Consider the following 21,178-nt stretch of genomic DNA (forward strand, 5'->3'; position numbering starts at 1 on the left):
GTGCGTGATTTCTACACCAAGCCATAAGGATCTCTGACCATCCTAGATATTGTTCAAGACTGAAAGGCTTTGGCCCTTACTCCTGAAAGCTGGAGCCAGTTGGGTGAACATGCAGACATTACTCAAGCGGTAATGAGCCACAGGGAAAGAATAAAAGAACTAAAATCCCAAACACCTTTTGAAGCTAGAGACTTTTAAACAGCTAAGGTCTCATTAAGTTTCCAAAAGAAACAATTAAGCCAGTCATCCAAACAACCATCCTGAAATTCATGATTTCTCACAAAGCTTTCCAAAATTCAGGCAGGCATCTCAATACACACCCAGTGAAACAGCAACTGTGTGTGCACGCAAAGCTGGCAGTGAAAGCAGACACACCCTGAAGCGAGGTTTTCAGAAATGTAGTATTTTCCTGAAGTCTGGAACTCCTCTCCAGTGGCCTGCCCTTCCAATTGAGGAAGGTGTGTCCTGACTTCATGCCTTCCCCACAGAGGATGTGGCATTAACAGTCCACCCCTTCGCCACTAGCCCTCCACTTGTGCTCCTGTCTCTTCCCCTCCCATCCCTTCAGGTCTCTGGCTCTGCCATCATCCCTCGTCCCTCCATCTTGTCAGTCACCCTCTCGACATCAGCTCTCTCCTCTGACAAACAAGCAGCTCTGCCACCTGAAGACATGCTGCCTCCTCAGTGAATCATGGCCTTTCTTGCTCTTGTGTTCACTGCCATCTTTTTTTCAAGAATTGCTGTGGTTCTCTTCTCTCCTCCCTCATCTCTTACATTTGCTCTTCTAGCCACCACAACATGGCTTCTGTTCACTACCCCCAAAGGCCCTGCTCTTACTATGCCCTTCAATGGGTCTTAACTGGAAAATCCAACCATTCTCTTTTTTTATCATGACCCAATCCCTGCTATTTACCCCTTGCTCCTTTAAATTCATTAGATACCTCTCTCCCTTTTAAGATCCCTTAGCATTCCTCGTGCACTTCTGAAAACGATTTCCCAGTCTCTTTCATAGAAGCCTCTTTTCCCTCGTCCCATGTGGGACATACTTCTACGCAGTTCCGTTCTCGGAATGTTATTCCTTCCACATTCCATGTTTCACAGGTGGCCATACAGATGCCCACAGTCTTAACGACCACCTCTACATAGTACAAATACTGGCGATCTATGTTTTCATACATTCATCCCAGACGGCTTTAAATACCTTCTATCATTTAGGCTTTGTGAAAGAAAATTATTACAAATGATCCTCTTTTCAAATGCATTTGATTTTTGTTCTTGTTCCTTGTTTTTATTCTATTGAGAGGGTTTTTTTTTAAATTAATAATAATCAAATTCTTGGGGTGCCTGGCTGGCTCAGTCAGTTAAGTGTCCTACTTCATGGTTGGCCCTGCATCAGGCTCTGTGCTGACAGCTCGGAGCCTGGAGCCTGCTTCAGATTCTGCGTCTCCTTCTCTCTCTGCCCCTCCCCCACTCACGCTCTGTCTCTCTCTGTCTCTCAAAAACAAATAAACATTAAAAAAAATTTAAAAAGATAATCAAATTATTTTACGCTAAGACATATTTTGTAGCTGGTATTTGGGAAAATTCAGTAACTGTTTTGCCCATTTTAAGAGTTTACCACATACAGCATTATATTGCTCATATGTGTAGTTAGGCAAAAGATGAAGGTCCACATTGGCAAGTGTGGTGAGATATCACAGCAATGAGTGGTCCCCCTTTGTGAGGACAAGTGATCATGGATGAGAAGAGACCTCAATGAACTGAGCCAACCACAGGTAACCAACAAGCCCAGCAGCAGTCATTTTCAACACAGGGGTTACATATATGGTTTCTGCAGCCAGACCATCCATGTTATATCCTGGCTTCACCATTTTCCAGATAATTCATATTAGTTACTTAACCTCTGCCTACCAGTTTCTTCACCTGTAAAGCAGGGTAATAACGGTGCTTATATCAAGAGCATGCTGTGAAGACGATGAATTTAATAATGTAAAGCCTAGGTAAGAGTGTCTGATACATACTAAGTGTTCAATAAATGCTAGCCATTACTTACATTAACAAGTATACAAAATGAGCATGTGGAAGTGAAGCCAAAGCAACGGCAACTATTGAGGCAAAAATTCCAAGTCACAAAAAAATTGCAAAAGAAATTTAACTTGCAGTAGGACACAGGGCTGGCTATAATACTTGTTCAGCCTCAGTGATGGTCTAGTTTCAATTGTGAGCCAATTATCAATCACCACAAAAATATAAAGGCCGTCAAGAACAGAGTTTGATATTGTAATTAAATCTGACCTTCTATGGATTCAACTGGACATTTCATAATATGCTCAATTATTATTAAAGGGTCCTGGAAACTCTAAGAACATCGATCCAGTCTGTGTCATTCACCCGAGCTTAGAACTGCTCTTGGAACACTGTAACTGTTTAATACATGTTGTTGAGTAGATCACCACTAAATCTAGTACATAAAAGGTAAATAGTTTGTGTGAATAATCTGCATTGCCAATCTAATATGTGCTATAACTCATAAGCAAGATAAGACATTTTAGGGCTATCTGCAGAGTAAGAGAAGAGCAAAAGAAAAAATCTGGCAGTTGTTCATTCTTGGAAATCATTCTATCTATAAGGCTGCTCTCCACATTCTCAGGAAGGGGTATGGAATCCAAGATGTTAAGTCTGGGTCCCCAGGTTCTGGTCTTGGGCTCTTACACTACCTATGGGACATGAACACATCGTTCATCTTGTCTGGACTAGATTATTCCTAATTCCTTTCCTGGCAGGTGTTACCGAAACAAGAGAACACAGATGACACAGGATAGTAGAACAAGGCATGAGGTTTTTGATAACGGGCACCACAGGAGGAAGGAATGAAAGGTAATGCAGACTTGAATACAAGACATTTGCAGAAAGAACATGTGAACACCCGATAAAAGTCGATCATACTGGGACACACTAAGAAGATAAGAGCAGGCAACCAGGCAACTGCTAGGAAGGGCAGGGCTGATAGACGGGACAGTGAAGAAGGGACGGAGGTGGCCAGAGGCCATGTGAGAATCTTGGCAACCTTGTAGGGGAGCACACAAGAAAGTATATTAGGATCTCGCTCAGGTAGATTTCTTGCTAGAGAGGAGGGGCAAGCCAGGTTCTCTTTACCTTGATTAGCTTTACACTCCTTTTCACTCCTAAACTCAAGGCAAAACTTATATTCTTGATCCAATCAACTCTCTGCTTGAGTCCACTTGATAAGCTCTATGTGCCCTTTCTTGGGGCCTCCCACCACAGCACATGGCTTTGTGGAAACGTAATGAAATCTCGGAAGTGTCAGTGGATTGCATTGAGTAAAAAGTGGTGCACACAAACCAGACAGGGGCAGGCATTGTAGTGCAAGGTTGGAAAAATGTGAGAATCCACTAAGAGGAGACTTGTTTACCAGAAGAAGTTATTTTCCTACCACACTGTGGCTCAGTCACTCAAGGAAAATGAATCCATATCATTCTGTGCTATTAGTCTAGGCTTCAAGGGCTTGGGTCAAAGGTTAGAGTGAGGTGGAACGGAATTTATTCATTATGTTCTCATGTGGCTTGCACAAAAAATAGACTGTCAAAAAAATGTCATCTTTCACCCATTGTATTCACAATGGTACAGAAAGGTGGCAAAGCTTCCTGCGGAGGAACAGAGTGTGTCCTCACTTCTGTCTGTGTGCATGTGCGGGAGTATATTTACATGTATATGTGTATGTCCATACGCACACACAGGTATGCAAATAGGTATGTGTGTATTATATAAATATGTGGGCATGTATTTGCACACATACATATATAAAATCTCGTATTTTCTCCATAAAGTCCAGGGCAATAGGTAGAGATGATAATTATCATGTTACAGATGGGAAAGCAGACATGCAGTAAAATTAAGAGGTTTGCCTACATTCTCTTTCACTCGTTTTATTTTATTTGGAATATATACCAACCCCATTACTTCCAAGCAGCTATTTGCAACTGCATCAGTACCGACGGAGGATAGTGATGGCATTTTATGGACTGGTCCGGAGTCTCTACTCCACCAGGTCGCTCAGAAGGGGAAGAGTAACGTGGTCACATAGTTCTGTATTTAAATCCTGACCCTTCCACTTACTTATCCATAACGTTGTGAAAGTCATACACCTTCTCGGAGGGTCAATTTTTTTTTTTCAAGTGCCAGACTGGGTATTGAAACAGGGCCTGCCCCGCAGAGTTGATAGGAATCTTTAACAAGACCCCTGACTCACAGAGTGGAGTGTGGTGCATGGCAGAGCCCGTGTCTCAGGGCTGGGAGGGATGCTCCTCACAAGATCTACAGTTCGGCCTCTGCTTTGTTCTGTTCTGTGTATAATATACTATCTGGAAGAATAGCAAATTGGCCTTTCTTTTTTTTTTTCTTAATTTTTTAATATTTATTTATTTTTGAGAGAGAGAGACACACACACACACAGTATGAGCAGGGGAGGGGCAGAGAAAGAGGGACACACCGAATCCGAAGTAGGCTCCAGGCTCTGAGCTGTCAGCACAGAGCCCGATGTGGGGCTCGAACTCATGAACTTTGAGATGGTGACCTGAGCTGAAGTCGGACACTTAACCGACTGAGCAGCCCAGGTGCCCTGCAAATTGGCCTTTCTTAATAAAATAAATACACCGTGGCTACTAAGAAGTCTGTGGTAAAATAATATCCCAGTGCATTTTTCTTTTTCAGGAGAAGCATCTGGCTTCTGCAGGAATGAAGAAAGAAATCTGCAAACCCTTTTGCAGAGACAGAAAAGCCCTATCATCTCCTTCACAGACCTGCAGGGAATGTGCAATGCTCTCTCCTTGGACATGGCAGGGAGACGAGCCTGTAGTTAGTTTAAACCCTGCATTTTGGAAAGGATGAATGTTATTTTTGAGTCTGGGTAACTTCAAAATAATTTGATTGCCTTCTGGGTTTTGTCTCATTAGGTAAAGGCAAAGAAGTTCTAGTTGCTTTTTTTGAACCAATATAGAGCTTATGTTTTAATTAAAACAAGAACCAGGCTCATGACCAGAGGGGAGAATCAGGAAACAGAAAGCTCAGACGATGTAATAGGGCTACGGCTAGAGAATCAGAAAAACACTTGTGAACTTGGGCATCTTTTTTAAACGTATTGAGCATTTTCTTCCCCACTCCTGCCACTTTACCAGGAAAGAGGTGTAAGCGCCATCAGAGATGGAGGTTATGGAATCCTAAAAGCAAAGGCATGTTTATGGGAGGCTATATTCTTTTTATGCCAGTGAATTAGCAAGTTGAACACATCTTGTTAAACGTCAGCATCGGAATCGTCTCCATTTAGCTCTTAAAGCGGTTGTAACATTCACTGCTCCTCATTTACCTAATGAGGCTGAGAACAATCATCTCAATATTGAAGAGGTCATCACTACTTTCTACAAGAAGTGATTATATAAGAACAATACGATTCTGGCACACGTAAGGGCTTGAACCTGGATCGGATGGAACTATGGTAAAACCCTGGATTGCGAGTAACTTGTCCTGCGAGTGTTCTGCAAGGGAAGCAAACATTTCTAATAAATTTTAACTTGATAAATGAGCGATCTCTCGCAGTACGAGTTGTACACAATGCCGGATGTCACAGGACCACAGCTGAACCAATGGCTCTTGAAATTCACTTTGATAGATGAGTGCTTTGGATTACAAGCATGTTTCCAGAATGAATTATGCTTGCAAACGGAGGTTTTACTGTATTATAAAATAACTTACCATATTACAGAGTTTGCCAAAGTAGAGCTTCTTTTAATTTCATGTGGTTTAAGAAAAACCAGGATTGCTTGCCCTCAGTACTACCAACATTTTAGGCCGGGTAACTCTTTGCTGTAAGGGATGCTGTAGGGATCCCTGTGCACTTTATGTTGTTCAGAAGCATCCTTGATCTCTATCCACTAGATGCCAGGGGGGACACCTCCCCAGCCATGACAACCAAAAATGTCTCCAGGCATTGCCAAATGGTCCCCTGGGGGGTGGGTACAATCAACCCTGATGAGGACCACTGTAATAGATTTAGAGAGGCAGTCAGGTGTTGTAGCCTGAAGCAGGTATCCCAGAGACAGATGGCTCCCCACTAGCAGGGTGGCCCTGGATAAGTTAGGTAACATCTCCATGCTTCAGAGTCCTCGTCTGTAAAATGAAAATCATGACAAGTTCCTGCCTCACTGGATTGTTGTGAGGATTAAGCAAGATAACGGCTCTCTCAGAGTGAGTGTTCGGCAAATGTTAGCCGTGATTGTTTCAACCATTCCACGCAGTATCATTTTTTTCCCCCTCTGATTTAAGTTTAAATGCAGGTTAAAGATCCAAACAATAGAACATCTTTAAAGGGGTGGGGGAAGGTTTGAGTGCAGTTACACAATTACAGATGGATAATCTTTATTTATGTTTCAGAGTGGTCAAGTTGTAGGAGCTCGACTATTACATAATCCCGTATCCCGATTTGCTAAACAGCGTGGGCTATTGCTTAACATGGTTTATTATCTTTCAAGTGGAGATCCCTAATTCATCAAAATTATAGGCTGCTGCCAGATGATTCTTCTGTAAGTACAAATGCTCTATTGTATTTAAAAAAAAAAAAAAAGTCCTGACATGATGCTTGGTTTTTTCCCTTGAGTTCTTTCTTCACCATTGGCCATATAAATATTATTGTTATTATTCACTGAAATAATAGCAAAAGCTACCATTTTTAAGGGCAACTTAACGGTGGGCCAAGCTGTGTGCTCCACATATATTATTATTTCACTCAATCCTCAACACAGCAGTAAAAGTTGGTGGGTATCTGGGAGAGGCAAAGTTACTGCTCTCCAGTCAGCACAGGTCAGAACAAGGCTGGAGCCCAACGGGGCCTTCCAAACCCCAAGCTCCTTAAATGCTGCTTCATTATCAAACCTAAGAGAGCTACTCTGAACTCCTAATCATAACGTATGTTTTTCTTTCTAAGACAGCTTCCACACTCCCTACATCTCCCCACATTATTCTTTACTTTCTTTGCTTCTCCCCACTAGGCTCAAAATACCTCGAGGTGAGGGGTGCCTGGGTGGCTCAGTTGGTTGACTGTTGAACTCCTGATTTCAGCTCTGGTTGTGAGCTTGTGCTCATGAGCTCGAGCCCCAAGTTGGGCTCTGTGTTGAACTTGGAGCCTGCTTGGGATTCTCCCTCTCCCTCTCTGGCCCTCTCCCCGCTCTTGCTCTCTCTCTCTCTCAAAATAAATACACTTAAAAAAATACTTCAAGGTCAATGCTATAACAGAACCATGTTCTGAACACTTTTAAGTATAGTAACTTAAAAAAGAGAGAAAGAGACAGAAAGATAAGGTGGGAAGGAAGAAACTCACTTCGCATTGGTCTCAATGAGGATTAATAAAGATTGTCTGGAAGCTAAAATAGGGAGAGGCGGCATTCACATTTCCCTGGCACACCAAGAATCATCCAAGGTTGTATAAAGCAGATCATTCATCAAACTCACCCGAGGAATCCAATCCTTGCATACAGTATGCAAGTTTTACTTCAAAGTGAATAGCGAATAGCGGAGTAGAGAAATAACTTTGCCAGAGGTGTGTGAAAAGAAGCTTATCTTTTTTGACACCATTTCTAGTGGTGACCCAAAGCTCCATGCCCTGAGACAGTGATGAAAAGTAGGGTCAGCAATTGTGACCACGGAGGTCCTGGGAAGAAAAGTTATATGGCTAGTTTAGAAAGAGCAACCTTCTCGTCACATATCCTGAGAGCCGGTTTATCTGGGGTTGTGAGCAGCCAACATGGCTGCTGGCTGGCCTCGGAGGCAGAACTGACCGTGTGGCCTGAGGTAAGTCACAGGCACCTCTAGGCAGGGTGCGTACAGAGGACCCCTCAGAGCCATGGTGAGATAGGCTGGAGGCAGCAAGAAGGTGGTGGCTCCTGACAATGAAGAAGTTCATCAGCTCAGAGCTTCACAGGATTAAACAGGGCCTCAGAGAGGAGCTGGCCCAGTCCTCATCAACACATGACTCTCAGTATTCCCCAATAGCATCCAACCTGTGCTTTGACACCTACAGTGCCTGGAAGGATTCCTCTTACTGTTTGTTCATCAGTGAACAACTTGGCCGTCGTGTCCTTGTGAGCTCCAGAGAAAGCTGGCTGCAGTAAAGCCAGTCCTATAAAGGGAATTATCACTGATAGGGTTGATCATGTGCTCTCTGCAGGCATTTCATAAATTTTCTCGGTGAATAATTTCGACAACAATTAGGAAGGGGGGAGCTCAATGAGGTCAGATGCCTTTCCCACCCCGCCCCCACACACACCATGCAATACACACAATTAAGTGAGATTCGCTTCTTGGTCCAGGGGACCCCAAAGCCACATTCCATCTGCCATCAACTGCTAAACGCGATTGGAAGAGTTCAGGATCCGCAGATTACAGGTAAAGGCAGAACCTCCTGAAGCATTGTTTGCAAGAAGTACGACTTACAGATATGTCATCACTGAAGTCAATTTCATCCAAATCCAGGTATTCAGGGGCTTCCATTATTCTTCTTTGCACATTTTGAGTAAAGTCAAATCTTTATAAAAGCTCTGGAAAAGACAGAAGCAAAAAAGAAAAGCCAAAGGGTTACTAGCTGTTTTACAACCAAAAATCCTAGGTCTGTTTAGACCAGCAAAATGAGTAGGGTAACTGGGTGCTAGCTCATTTCCTCTCTTTGGATATTACCCCAGGCCTGGCTTTCCAGAAGCAGGAAGCACAGCACCTCAGGCTCCCCAGGGAGCAGCCAGGGTCCTTTGTTTCACCTAGGTCTGTATTTGCCTGGGTTTGCTAGAGCCATAGCTCAGGTCAGACACTTCCCCGCTGACCAATATTAGGAGGCACCCAGCCCACAACCAGCACTTACCGCACCCTGGGTGAAAGCCTCAAAATTGTAGGATATTCACCCTATTCCCCTGTTTACTGCAGTCATAGCCTTGGAAGCTGCACACGGCGCCGTAAATACCGGCTCCCCACAGGAATGACCCAAGTACACGACGGAGACCAACTAACCCACAGCAACGGATGCTTCAGACTCTATAGTACAACGTCCAGTTCCCCCACCCCCGCACCCCCAATGCACAAAAAGGATCCAGGCAGAGATCGAAAGCACAGAGTCTGCGCACTGCTCCCAGCTCTTCACAGCTTTGCCTGTCTGTGCCACGGTGACCCATGCAGGCGCCAGAATGTCCTCAGTCAGCACTTGCCTCGGGGCTGCCCGCGGCAATCCTTTAAATCTGTCAAGGAAGATACATCACCTCCCAGTTCATTTTCCCATCACTTATCATCATCACCATTGGCGGTGGCAGTGGCACCTACAGATGTCAAGAACAGAAATATAGATCTCCTGGCGGTGCCTTAGTGCACAGCATCTCCCGCACAGCCGCCTTGGAGATGGAAAAAGACCGCACTTCCAGGAACTTGTCTTTGGTATTACAGAAACTATCTTAGGTACGCAGACTGGAGCGTCGGAAATAATTTAGTTTTTCCCTCGTTCGGTTTTCTAATCAAGGGGTATCTTGATGAGACCAAGAAATAAGACGACTAAGGAATACATTATTGGAAAGTGGAAATAAATCCAGGCTGATAAAAATGGGTTTCATAAGTGTAAGACAGAGTGTAAAAATGCCTGTTTTTGAAAATGCAACTCTTACTCCGGGGGCATTGCTTTCTCATTTTGAGGCATTCTTGTTGTTGTTTTTGTTTGTTTTTAAGTTACACAAATGGTTTAATTACAATAAACGGGGGGAGGGAATCACTTGCTATCCATAACTCAGAACCATCAGCTGATTTAATTCTCAGTATTTCCTCTTCTTCTCTTCCCGCATGCATATACCGTTTTTACACATATATTTAAGCTTATTTATAAGTTTTATGTATTCTCTTATTTATTATTTATTTTGTGTGTGTGAGAGAGAAAGAATGAGAGGTGCAGGGGCAGAGAGAGAAGATTCCAAGCAGGTTCTGTGCTGTCAGGGCAGAGCCCGATGCGGGGCTTGAACCCATGAACTTTGGTATCTTGCCCTGACTGAAATCAGAATTGAATGCTTAACCAACTGAGCCACTCATGCACCTTTCACATATTTTTAATTATAATGGATACAGAGCTGATCCAAGAAAGGATTAGGATGTTACTACCATGTTCAAATGAGATTACCCATTGAGAATTTTTTTTAATGTTTATTTATTTTTGAAAGAGAGAGAGAGGGAGGGAGAGAGAGAGAGAGAGAGAGAGAATGAGTGGGGGAGGGGAAGAGAGAGAGGCAGACACAGAATTCAAAGCAGGTTCCAGGCTCTGAGCTGTCAGCACAGAGCCTGATGTGGAGCTCGAACCCATGAACCACGAGATCATGATCTGAGCCAGTGTCAGATGCTTAACCGACTGAGCCACCCAGGTACCCCTAAAAGTTCTTCTGAAATCACATTAAAGTTTAAAATGAAAATGAAAAGAAAATTAATTTGTATTTGTTATATACATATATAATATTGCAAATCAAGGTTACATATTACATATTAATATTATTAACAAAATTGTAATAGTTTCACAATAATGTTAATTATCCTAATAAATAATGGACTTTAAATAATGACTATTAATACATGCTGCTAGTATATATTTATATATTATATCTAGTAATATAATATTTGTTATATATATATATATATATCCCAGATATATGTATATATAGATAGATATGTACATATCCAGAAATCTTAATGTTTATAAGAAATCTTAAAAGAGGTCCTTAAGTAAACTGCTTGGTACAAAAATATATCACTTCAATCCTCACAAAGATGTGCAGAGAAAAATATACACACTCATACTTGCAAATTACACAAAATAACTTTCTCTTCCATTCTGGTGGATTCTGGGACAACCCAGACTATCTGGATTCTAGCTCGTCAGCTAACAGACTTTCTTCCAGTCTAATTTCTTTTCGCTACATCTGTGCTCCACGTTGAATTGTTGACATACAGACTCTAATCCTATGGTCTTGGTGAACACATGATAATCGTGGGGGTGAGGACGGCACACAGACAAAAGCATATCACCAGAAACATGGATACATGGGGAGAAGAAGCAGAAAACCATGCATCAAAGCCAGGGATAGAGTGGATCTCTAAGTACCTAGAAATACAGACCACATATAAAACGCGTATGAACACGTCTTACTGAAGCAAATTAACAAGTAATCGGTGAGCCCCTATTTGAGGTGTTCTGATGATATAAAGAGCAATATCCACTCTAGTGCAGCCATTCTAATGGGACACAGCCAGTGGATGATATAAAGCATGACGTTAAAGCAGACAATCTTTACACTACACTTGGAGATGGTAGTGAGATTCTTTTTTTGTTTTTAATGTTTATTTATTTTTGAGAGAGAGAGAGAGTGGGGGAGGAGCTGAGAGAGAGAGAGAGAGAGAGAGAGGGAGACAAAGGATCCAACGCAGGCTCTGGGCTGACAGCAGAGACCCCAGTTCTGGGTTCGAACTCACAAACCTTGAGATCATGACCTGAGCTGAAGTTGGACGCTTAACTGACTGAGCCACCCAGGCGCCCCAGCAGTGAGATTCTCTGTTCTGTAGGCTAGAACACAAGTTATGAGTTCCAGCTCATGAGAGGAAGACCTCAGCCACTGCACATAATTATCTCAATGGGCTGGGTGGTCCACACTCAGATCAAGGGGTCAAGGCATCCAGGACCCTTCTCTACTCCAAATGGGCTTCCAGATGCAGTCATCTCCTTAAGATGCCTTATTTTCTCTACCTCCCAGTTCCTTTTGTCTGGTTTCAATTCTTCTCTCTTTCCAGGGGCCACCTTGGAAGTGTTACGTCCTCATTTGTAAAAGTGCAGAAATGCCCATGGTTCACCGATCCGGCCAGGTTCCCAAAATTCATTGCTCCTTTTCAGTAGACAGCGAGGCTACAGTTGTCCCAAGGGATCATGACATTGCCCCCGCCCTCTGCATCTGCCCTTCCACGGGGCACCTGGCATGGCTGGACACTCCCTTCCGAGGAATTCGGGATGAGATGGGAAGGGATGAGGTCAGCTTAGAGCAGCTGCGGATAGTCTTCCAACATGATAAGGAAACGGAGCTGGGCTGCGGGCGCTTTTCTCATCCTGCTCTAGGGACACCGTCCCACTGCACACACCAGCCCACAGTGGAAAGCAGTGGGCCCCCTTTCCTGACCACATGCTCTAAGGGAATACACAGCTACAGAGGACACACACAGGATGCCCCTGTGAGTGGAGTCTGGCCCACAGATGTGATGTGTCTGGCCCTAGCAATGTTTTTTAAAAAAAACCGAGTTAGTTGCCAATTTGCAGACCTTGGGTGATTTCACATAAAATTCTGGATTTCTGGCTTTGCTTTAAAAATATCTGAAGTTCTGGCCAACACGGATCCATATTCCCCATGACAACAACTGGCTACAGCTGAGCTGCCTCAGAGACAGGCTTGTGCTCCCCAGTTCACCAGCTCCCCTTTTCTGCTCTCCTCAGTGAGCCCTGCCTGGCCTTGGGGACATCTGAGTGTGTGATCCTTGGAAGGAATTCAGCATGAAACAATAAGGACCATCATCACCCCTTTCTGTTAGTGCCTCCTGACAAATCATGTTTATTTCATTTGTATTCCGAGATCAAATTTGTATTCTGAGATTGTTTTAAATTCTCATGCCACAACAGCAACAATTTCTTACAAAAAAAAAATTTACCAGCTTGTTACGATTCATACTTTTGTAGAGCCTCCATTTGCTCTAAGGTCTAGAGAAAGAAAACCTCCACCAAGGTCATAAAATGTTGCAAGGTGGGGACTGTGTTTCCTTCACTTAACCCTGGAGGAAGGAAGCGTTCTTGCTTTGTTGAAATCGGTGTTGGAGATTTACGTGAGATTTACGGGGAGCCACTTCACTGTTGTGACCAGAGGCAAGGGTGCCAGCTGTGTCAAGTGCAAGCATGCACACACACACACACACACACACACACACACAAAACCAAGGCCACCCTCCATCTGGCCAGGCTAGCAGCTTGGATGCAAGAGAGCTAACCTTATGCAGGGCCTACCAGAGTGGGTTTGCACTTAGGTGAAAAATATTTTTCAGCCTCCCCAGAAAGGGCAGTCGAGCTTAAAATCCTTTACATGAAATTTTTATTGCTATGCATCATAGTTGGCCTTGGGCCCCTCTGAGATCTCGAAACCCGGTCATTTATAAATTTGTTCCGTTCCCCCTCCCCATCAGCCCTCACCCTCCAAGCGGCAGTCACCTGTCCCAGATTCTCTGAGGTCCTAAGGGCTTTCTTTTGTAATGCTGTCCCCCTTCACCCCACACACCTAATATTTTTTTTTACGTTTATTTCTTTATTTTGAGAGAGACAGATAATGTGAGTGGGGGAGGGGGAGGGAGAGAGAGAATCCCAAGCAGGCTCTGCGCTGTCAGCACAGAGCCCGACGTGGGGCTTGAACTCATGAGACTGTGAGATCATGACCTGAGTTGGAGGCTTAACCGACTGAGCAGCGCCCCAACACACCTCTTACAAGATCTGTCCGCCTTGGGTACTGTTGACTGGCTGAAATCATTCCCTTTCAATCTCAGCTGGGCTTTTCATTTCTCTTTATCAATGCCAGCAACTTTCAGTTTGTCACTCACTGAGGCAGGTAGGCTCTGTGCTTAATTTTTTTTAAGGTCTGGGGAAAGATGGAAGATGGAAGGTAGTCAGTGAGTGACAGAGCAGAGAAAGGTAAAGGAAACAGGTTCTAATGGTTGAGTGCTACCAACTTCCGTAGGAAAATTTACAGGAGGGAAAAAGAAGTGAAAGAGTAGAATGTGGAGACATGAGGCTAGGCGGCTGGGACCTGGAGGCTGTGCAGAACCTGTTGGTGACACATTTCCCCCTTCTTTTGATGCTCCAAAAGTAGTGGGAGAAACTTCACCCAAACTCTGAGCGGCTGCTCAGCTAGAGGAGATAAAGAACAACATCCTGAGCACCAACTGTTCACCATGTCTGGAAGGAGTTTTTCTATTCTCATGGCGTTTTGATGATCTGCCAGGAACAGAAGTCCCTCCAAGTGCCTATTAAAGTGTACAGAGGGGCTCATGGCCCTACTGGGTCTATCAACACCATGTCACCCTCTCATAGGGGACCTCAGGGATGGTCCAACTGTTTCCTTCGAGGGAAGACTCAATCTGGGGCAAGAGCTCAAAGTAACTAAGACCAACTGGATAATAAAAGGCAAGCAATTTATTAAAAAAAAAAAAAAAAAAAGCCTTCCCTCACTCTAGTACTGTGCTGATCTTCAGGTGATATTTTGAACTTTTTGGTTGTGACTTGAAAACAGGCTCTAAAAGTAATTCAAAATGAAGGCTTCCAAAAGTCGGTTGGATGATGGCATCATCAGTGGAAAAAGCTTGGAAGGGCCAACAGAATTTCTGTGAGAAATTACCCTGACTTAATGGACACATTCCGGTGTGCCTGGCTCATAAAAGACTCACGGATTTGTGACTACAGTCACACGTTACTTAAACTGCTCTACCGAAATTCTTCTTAAAATGAATTGCCTCACTCCATTTTACAAGGAGTCAGCATGGACTCATTCTGGAGGCTCACGTTACACAGATCTCTCCTTTTCTGCCAAAGTCACTACTGCTCCGTTTACCAGTTTGCTACAAGGCTTGGTAATTAAACCCAAGTTGGGCTTGTCAAAATAAATGAGCAGAGTACTTTGTCGGGGATGAGGTAACCTCACTCGATTTGCATTACAGCTGCTTTCTTTGCTCTTTAACTCACCAGTACTTGGGAAAACATAGCAGCCTACATCCCTACACACACGCGTGCGGGCACGCACACACACACACACACATGCACACACACACACAGAGCCAAATCTGTACTGGGATACATTTTCAGTTTGAAAGCTTGCACATACGATACTGGACTTACTTCCTTTATTATAACAAGACCTCCCCCCCCAACCTCCCAAATCATACACTAAGTACTGGAAGGCATGGGTGGAAAAAAGTGAAATATATGAAATGTCGTCCCCACTTGGCTCAGTAGCTTGGTTGGCAAGGAAGCAACTCATTCCAAATGTTGGATTCAGTTTCTTTGACTTTTTGATTCAACAGTGGCCAGAAGCATGGCAGTCGCTAAATGCCCAGTCTTGAAGGAGAAAAATGATAGAGGCAAGAAATTTCTACTGGAAAGAGGCAACTGAAGGAGAGCCAAGAAGTATACACGAGGGGTTAAGGCAGAAAGCATGAGCTCTGGAGATTTCATCCACTTCTTCATTTATGAACTATCCCTGTAGGTAAATTCTGGGTAATAATACACTGTTCACACCCGTACAGGGCACGCAGTCCAAGGTGACACAGAGAAGCAAACAAGTCATGACAATAAAATGTAGTCCTTGCTGAGAGAAATAAATACACAGGAATCCTGAGACAGCCAACCTAGACCCTGGAGATGAGGCAGTCTGATTGGGATGGGTAAGGTCTAAGCTGTACACTGAGGAACGAGGGTATGAATGGTGAGGGGAGCTGTAGGGCTGCAGCGGGGGGGGGGGGGGTAGGTGTCCCAGGCAGTGATTACAGCGTGGGCAAAGGTGGAGAGTTCTTGAGCAGAATTTCCAGAAAGATAGAGAACACCAACTGAACACCTACTGCTGTTGTGCTCCAAAAAAAAAGGGGTCTTGAAGGGTGAAGGGTCGAGGGGTAAGCTGGGGTGGTCAGGGGATTATTTCCAAAGCTGGAGTGTAAACACAGCACATTTTCTTAGAGTATTACATTTTCTGGCATGCTTGGAGAAAATACAAGTGAATGTTTGCCATCAAGCAAGAGACTTCACCATAACAAACTAATCTGGCTGCTCTAGCTCCTAGGGGAGGGCTGCTGATACTTCCTGTTTGCCCACAGGAACAGTAGTGAAGCAAAACTTTGCACTGGGGTCTAGGTCTGGTGCTCGGTCTGGAACAAACTTTACACCCAGGGCCTGGGTGCTTCTACATCTACTTTCCCACTTATGTTTCATAAAGGCTCTGAAAGACAAATATCTTTATAATTTCTTTTGTGGAGATAAGGAAATCGAGGCTCAGAGAGGTTCTATAACTGCCTCATAGACACACAGCCGGGGCTGTTGATGTTCAATTGGCTTTTCTCCCTTTTCCCAGTTTGCCAAAACTGCAGTGTTAAACTGTGCCTGTATCAGACATTTGACGTTTTCTTTTTTTTTTAATGTTTATTTATTTTTGAGACAGAGACAGAGCATGAGTGGGAGAGGGGCAGAGTGAAGGAGGGAGACACAGAATCCGAAGCAGGCTCCAGTCTGAGCTGTCAGCACAGAGCCCGACATGGGGCTCTAACTTGTCAACCTTGAGATCATGACCTGAACCGAAGTTGGACGCTCAACTGACTGAGCCACCCAGCCACCCCAGACATTTGATGTTTTCAAGTCACTTTTAATTTTTTTTATATCTGACTTTATTTATCACAACTCTGTGAGGAGGCAGAGGGTATATATCATGGTTTGCAATCATATCCTTTCCATTTTACAGATGGGAAAATACAAGAATAGTTTGGCCAAAATTAAGTACTATTAAGTAGGAGAAAGGCAGCTCAGACAAGCTATTTCCTACTAATTCTGGGACTCTTCTAGTTTGCCCTCCGGCTTGCTCTGAAACATGGGCATGTCTTTGAACCAACTAGGTCAGAGTTCCACACACATCCTTAGCCCTTAATTGTATCACTTTGGGTGCTCACAGACTGCAATGCCAAACAAATTGCCCTTTCTCCTCTCCAGCAGAGTCTAAATAGAAAAAATAGCAGGCATGATCATCATCATGATACAAAAGGGTACAGATCTTTTTCCACCTACCATCCCTTACCCAAAGAGATCCCTGAACTGGTCCATAAAACATTATATTGCATAGCTAGTTGGTTTAATACTTCGACTTCATCTTCAAAGGAAATGATTATGATGATCCTTCCTTATGTCTTATTCAAAAGGCTAGGTAAGATATTGGAGAATCTCACCCTGGAGAAACTCCAGAGGTCAGGGCTGCTCTGACAAATCTTCATAAAGATTGGTCTTTTTGTAGTTTTGAGCATTAGCTTATAGTTCAAAATTCTTGCAAATAATTTGGGGGATCATTTCATTATTTCTAAAATCTAAAAGCTGACAATGAACTTACACTAGAACCTAAGAGCTTGATAAGATATTAGTTTTTAAGCCTAGAGGCACTTTTATTTATTTTTTTTTTTTTATTTTTTTTTTTTTAAAGTTTTTTAACGTTTTTTTATTTTTGAGACAGAGCATGAACGGGGGAGGGTCAGAGAGAGGGAGACACAGAATCTGAAACGGGCTCCAGGCTCTGAGCTGTCAGCACAGAGCCCTACGTGGGGCTCGAACTCACGGACCGTGAGATCATGACCTGAGCCAAAGTCGGCCGCTTAACCGACTGAGCCACCCAGGCGCCCCTAGAGGCACTTTTAAATCTGTGTGTGTGTGTGTGTGTGTGTGTGTGTGTGTGTGTGTGTGTGTTTGTGTGTGTGTGCATGCGTGTGTGACAGAGAGAGAGAGAGAGAGAGAGATTTAACATAAATTTAATATTTGATGGGGCACCTGGGTGGCTTAGCTGGTTGAACTTCTGACTCTTGGTTTCAGCTCCAGTCATGATCTCATGGTTTGTGAGATCAAGCCCCGCATCAGGCTCTGCACTGACAGCGCGGAGCCTGCTTCAGATTCTCTTTCCCTCTCTTTCTGCCCCTCCCCTACTCTCTATCTCTCAAAGTAAATAAATATTATAAAAAGAAATTTAATATTTGAAATTCTTTCTGGAAAGAGGAAGGAGAGAAATCTATGCTTATAATAGCTGCCCAAGACAAAACAATGTATAATAGAAAAAATAGTAACACACACATAAACACAAGAAAACGATAACATATTCGGTTCTACATGCCACTTTTAAGAAGGCCAGAGGCAAGCTGTTATGTACTGAGACAGAATAAGGAGGTCAAGACAGCTGGTGGTCGGAAAACTCAGTCTCATGTGGCCACGCTAAGGAAATATCTAAGTTGGAGAAGAGAATATCCTCTCCCTCTCATAATTTTATAAAGAGCCACCATGTAAAAGGAAGATTCGACTCCAAGGGCAGATCTTAGAGGAAGTTTCAGAAACACCCATTTCAGAAGACTTCTTACCAATGGTGACTGCAATGGGCGTAAGTGGAATGAGCTGCTTTTTGAGATCATAACCACACCAGCAAGAAACTGTTCATCTAGAAGTTGGGAAGGATCCTCCAGGAGCCAAAGATGGGAATCCTGCATTTGGAAGGAGGAACAGAAGATCTCCTAACACGAAGATTCTGTGTGGGCTGATACGGCAGTGGGAACCCCCCTGAAATCAAACCAGGATCTCAGGACAGTCTTGACCATCTCCGACCCCTCTCCAGGGTCCTTCCATGACAGGCCTGTCTCATCTGCCACCCTGATCCCACAAGGAATGTGAATGACTTATGGAGGTTGAGAGAGAGTTAAAGAGAAAAATAGTTTTTAAAAGGGAATTAGAATGTTGTTCATTCACTGAGAATATGATTTACTCTTTGTGGTAGATGAAAACTTATCAATTCTACAAGGACAAAACTATGACCTAATGAGGCCCAAACAAAAAGAAAATATCTGGGAAGAAAAAGGAAACATTTCTAGCACTGGGAGATCGAGCCTGGACTGTAGCCAGTCGTGTCTTGCACTGGCTTCTGGAAAGGAACTATGGAATAATTTTGGAACTGGATCCCCTACTCAGTTATGTACAGGAAACTATCCAATTCCAAGTTCCAAAATTTCTGGCGCACCTGAAGTGGTCACGCTTTACTCTTGATTTTGCAAAGATTGTTTGATTTCTAGAGTGGATCTGCTTGGCAATTATTATCGAGAATGTATGGAACACAGATGACAATCTCGATTCCCTTTTAGACAGGAGTAGACGCAACAGCACTCTGCACAGAGACCATTACGGACTACATCAGGCCTGTTATCTTGGCTTCCTTCTCCTACCTTTCAGTGTTTGTAAAGATTAAACTACCAAGCAAGACCAGTGTTCTCAAAGTTCAGCCCACATGAGAATGATCTAGAAGGCTTATTAAAGCAGGTTTCTGGATCCAGCCCCAAGAGTTTCTGATTCAAAAGGCCTGGGTGGGAAGCCTGGGAATTTACATTTCTAACAAGTTCCTGGGTGATGCTGATTCTGCTGGTCCCAGAACCACATTTGAGAACTGCTACCTAAGATCAATGGCTCATCCCAGCCCTGGCTACATCTGCACTTAATTAAAAGATGGTGACCTCTTCCCCACTCCCCCACCTCCACAGATGTTAACTTCATTATACAGGATCCATGCCGAGTGCCCTTCTGATTAAACTGCCTCCGTGGACTCCAGTAAGCATTTCCCATGAAGACCACCCAGAAAACTACGAGGTCTTAAGCCTGTGTGTGTGTGTGTGTGTGTGTGTGTGTGTGTGTGTGTGTATGTTTTAATTCCCACTGCTATACAAGGGACAGATGCCGGCCTACAAAACTCTACAAAATTTAGGCCTTGGTTACTTTAAAATTTCTCTTCTCCATAGCACTTTATGGCCACAAAGATGTTCTAAGTTTCTCCTGTTAATGAGATCCAGGTTTATAATTTTAGACGCAGCCTTTTTAGAGCAAGAATCTCAATCTAGGGATATCCAGTCACTAGAACTACAGTATTATAAATCCCAGGTCTACTAATAAAGGAGGAGAATGAAAAAAATGTAAAAATCTAATGAGAATTAGTGTAAAATCCCATGCTTATACAATACGTATGCGTTAGAAGATATTTAAAATACTCACTGAATCTGAAGCAGTCCAAATGGCTATCCTGGCTAACTGTGAAAAATAAAATCCTGGCCATGTATTTTTAATTATGTCTATAATATGCTTATTTTTATTGACTCCAAGTCCAGAAATCAGATTATTGGGAAGATTTTATCAATTCTTCCAATTAGAATGTACCAATTTAATAACCAAAAGAGGAAATAAACTCTCCATAAAATAAATGTTTTGTTTTTTTTTTTTCCTGAAGAAGAGTACTCTCTGATATGTAGGCAATTAAGCAAGCATGGTAGGCTCAGCAACCAAATATTTGCATGTCTGTGCATATACGCAGACTATGATTTGGCAAGCACTAATTCTTTGATCCGATGCTTTCATCTATCCCTAATTTACTAAAGACACTTAGAGAAAGGAAAATGAACACAGTCTGTTTCCCGCTGAGATGAGGTACTATGACTAAAAGTGCAAAAACTGAACGCTGCATGCTTAACTAATGATTTTCAATACGTGGCAAAGCATGTTAAGAAAAACACGAGATGAAAACACAAGATTACTGTCAAGCACCTTCAGGAATTCCGCTAGGAAGTATCATCCTCAGTGTCCATAATATGCCGTTTTTGTTTTTGTTTTTTTATTAAAAACATTTTCAACATTTATTTATTTTTGAGAGAGAGAGAGAGAGAGACAGAGTGTGAGCAGGGGAGGGGCAGAGAGAGAGGGAGACACAGAATCTGAAGCAGGTTCCAGGCTCTGAGCTGTCAGCACAGAGCCCGATGTAGGGCTCGAACCCACCAACCTTGAGATCATGACCTGAGCCAAAGTTAGACATTTAACGAAAGGAGCCATCCAGGCGCCCCAACAGTATGCTGTTTTTGAATGCAACACCTTGCAGAGAGTACATACTTTATATATTAATTGTTACAATGAGTTTATTTCCAGACTATGTTCCTTTGTTGAGTCACTCTAGAATTTCTATATTCAAAATCTTGGCATTGTCCCAAAGGACAAATGTTATGATGCCTATTTTTCTTCAGCTTCTAATAAGTAAGTGTTTGCGTATCTTCTTACCATTTCCCTCAGAGCTCTGATTTCGGGGAGAAGGGGGTCTTTAAGCCCCCTTGCAGAAACTGTCTAGGATGAGGGCTAGGGAAGCCTCGGCTGCACCTTCTAGGACTGGGGCCTGCTTCCCCGCTATTAAAACTGAGTGTTTTAGCTTTTTAAAAGATTTTTAAAAATGTTTTTTAACTTATTTTGAGAGAGTAAGAGAGAGTGGGGGAGGGG

General features: G+C 43.2%; 1 protein-coding gene across 5 annotated transcripts in view; it reads right to left on the reverse strand.

Moving 5' to 3' along the window:
- The window catches only part of SNCAIP (synuclein alpha interacting protein), a 160,722-nt gene that overhangs the window by 70,388 nt on the left and 69,156 nt on the right, over positions 1 to 21,178 (reverse strand). For all 5 annotated transcript variants that reach the window (XM_060636276.2, XM_060636277.2, XM_060636275.2 and 2 more), the window contains exon 2: positions 8,503 to 8,606. In XM_060636276.2, the coding sequence (XP_060492259.2) occupies positions 8,503 to 8,559 (57 nt within the window). In that variant the 5' untranslated portion in view covers positions 8,560 to 8,606. The remainder of the gene's footprint in view (positions 1 to 8,502; positions 8,607 to 21,178) is intronic.

Source organism: Panthera onca, chromosome A1 (assembly GCF_046562875.1).
Source record: "Panthera onca isolate mPanOnc1 chromosome A1, mPanOnc1 haplotype 2, whole genome shotgun sequence".
NCBI classification, from domain to species: Eukaryota; Metazoa; Chordata; class Mammalia; order Carnivora; family Felidae; genus Panthera; species Panthera onca.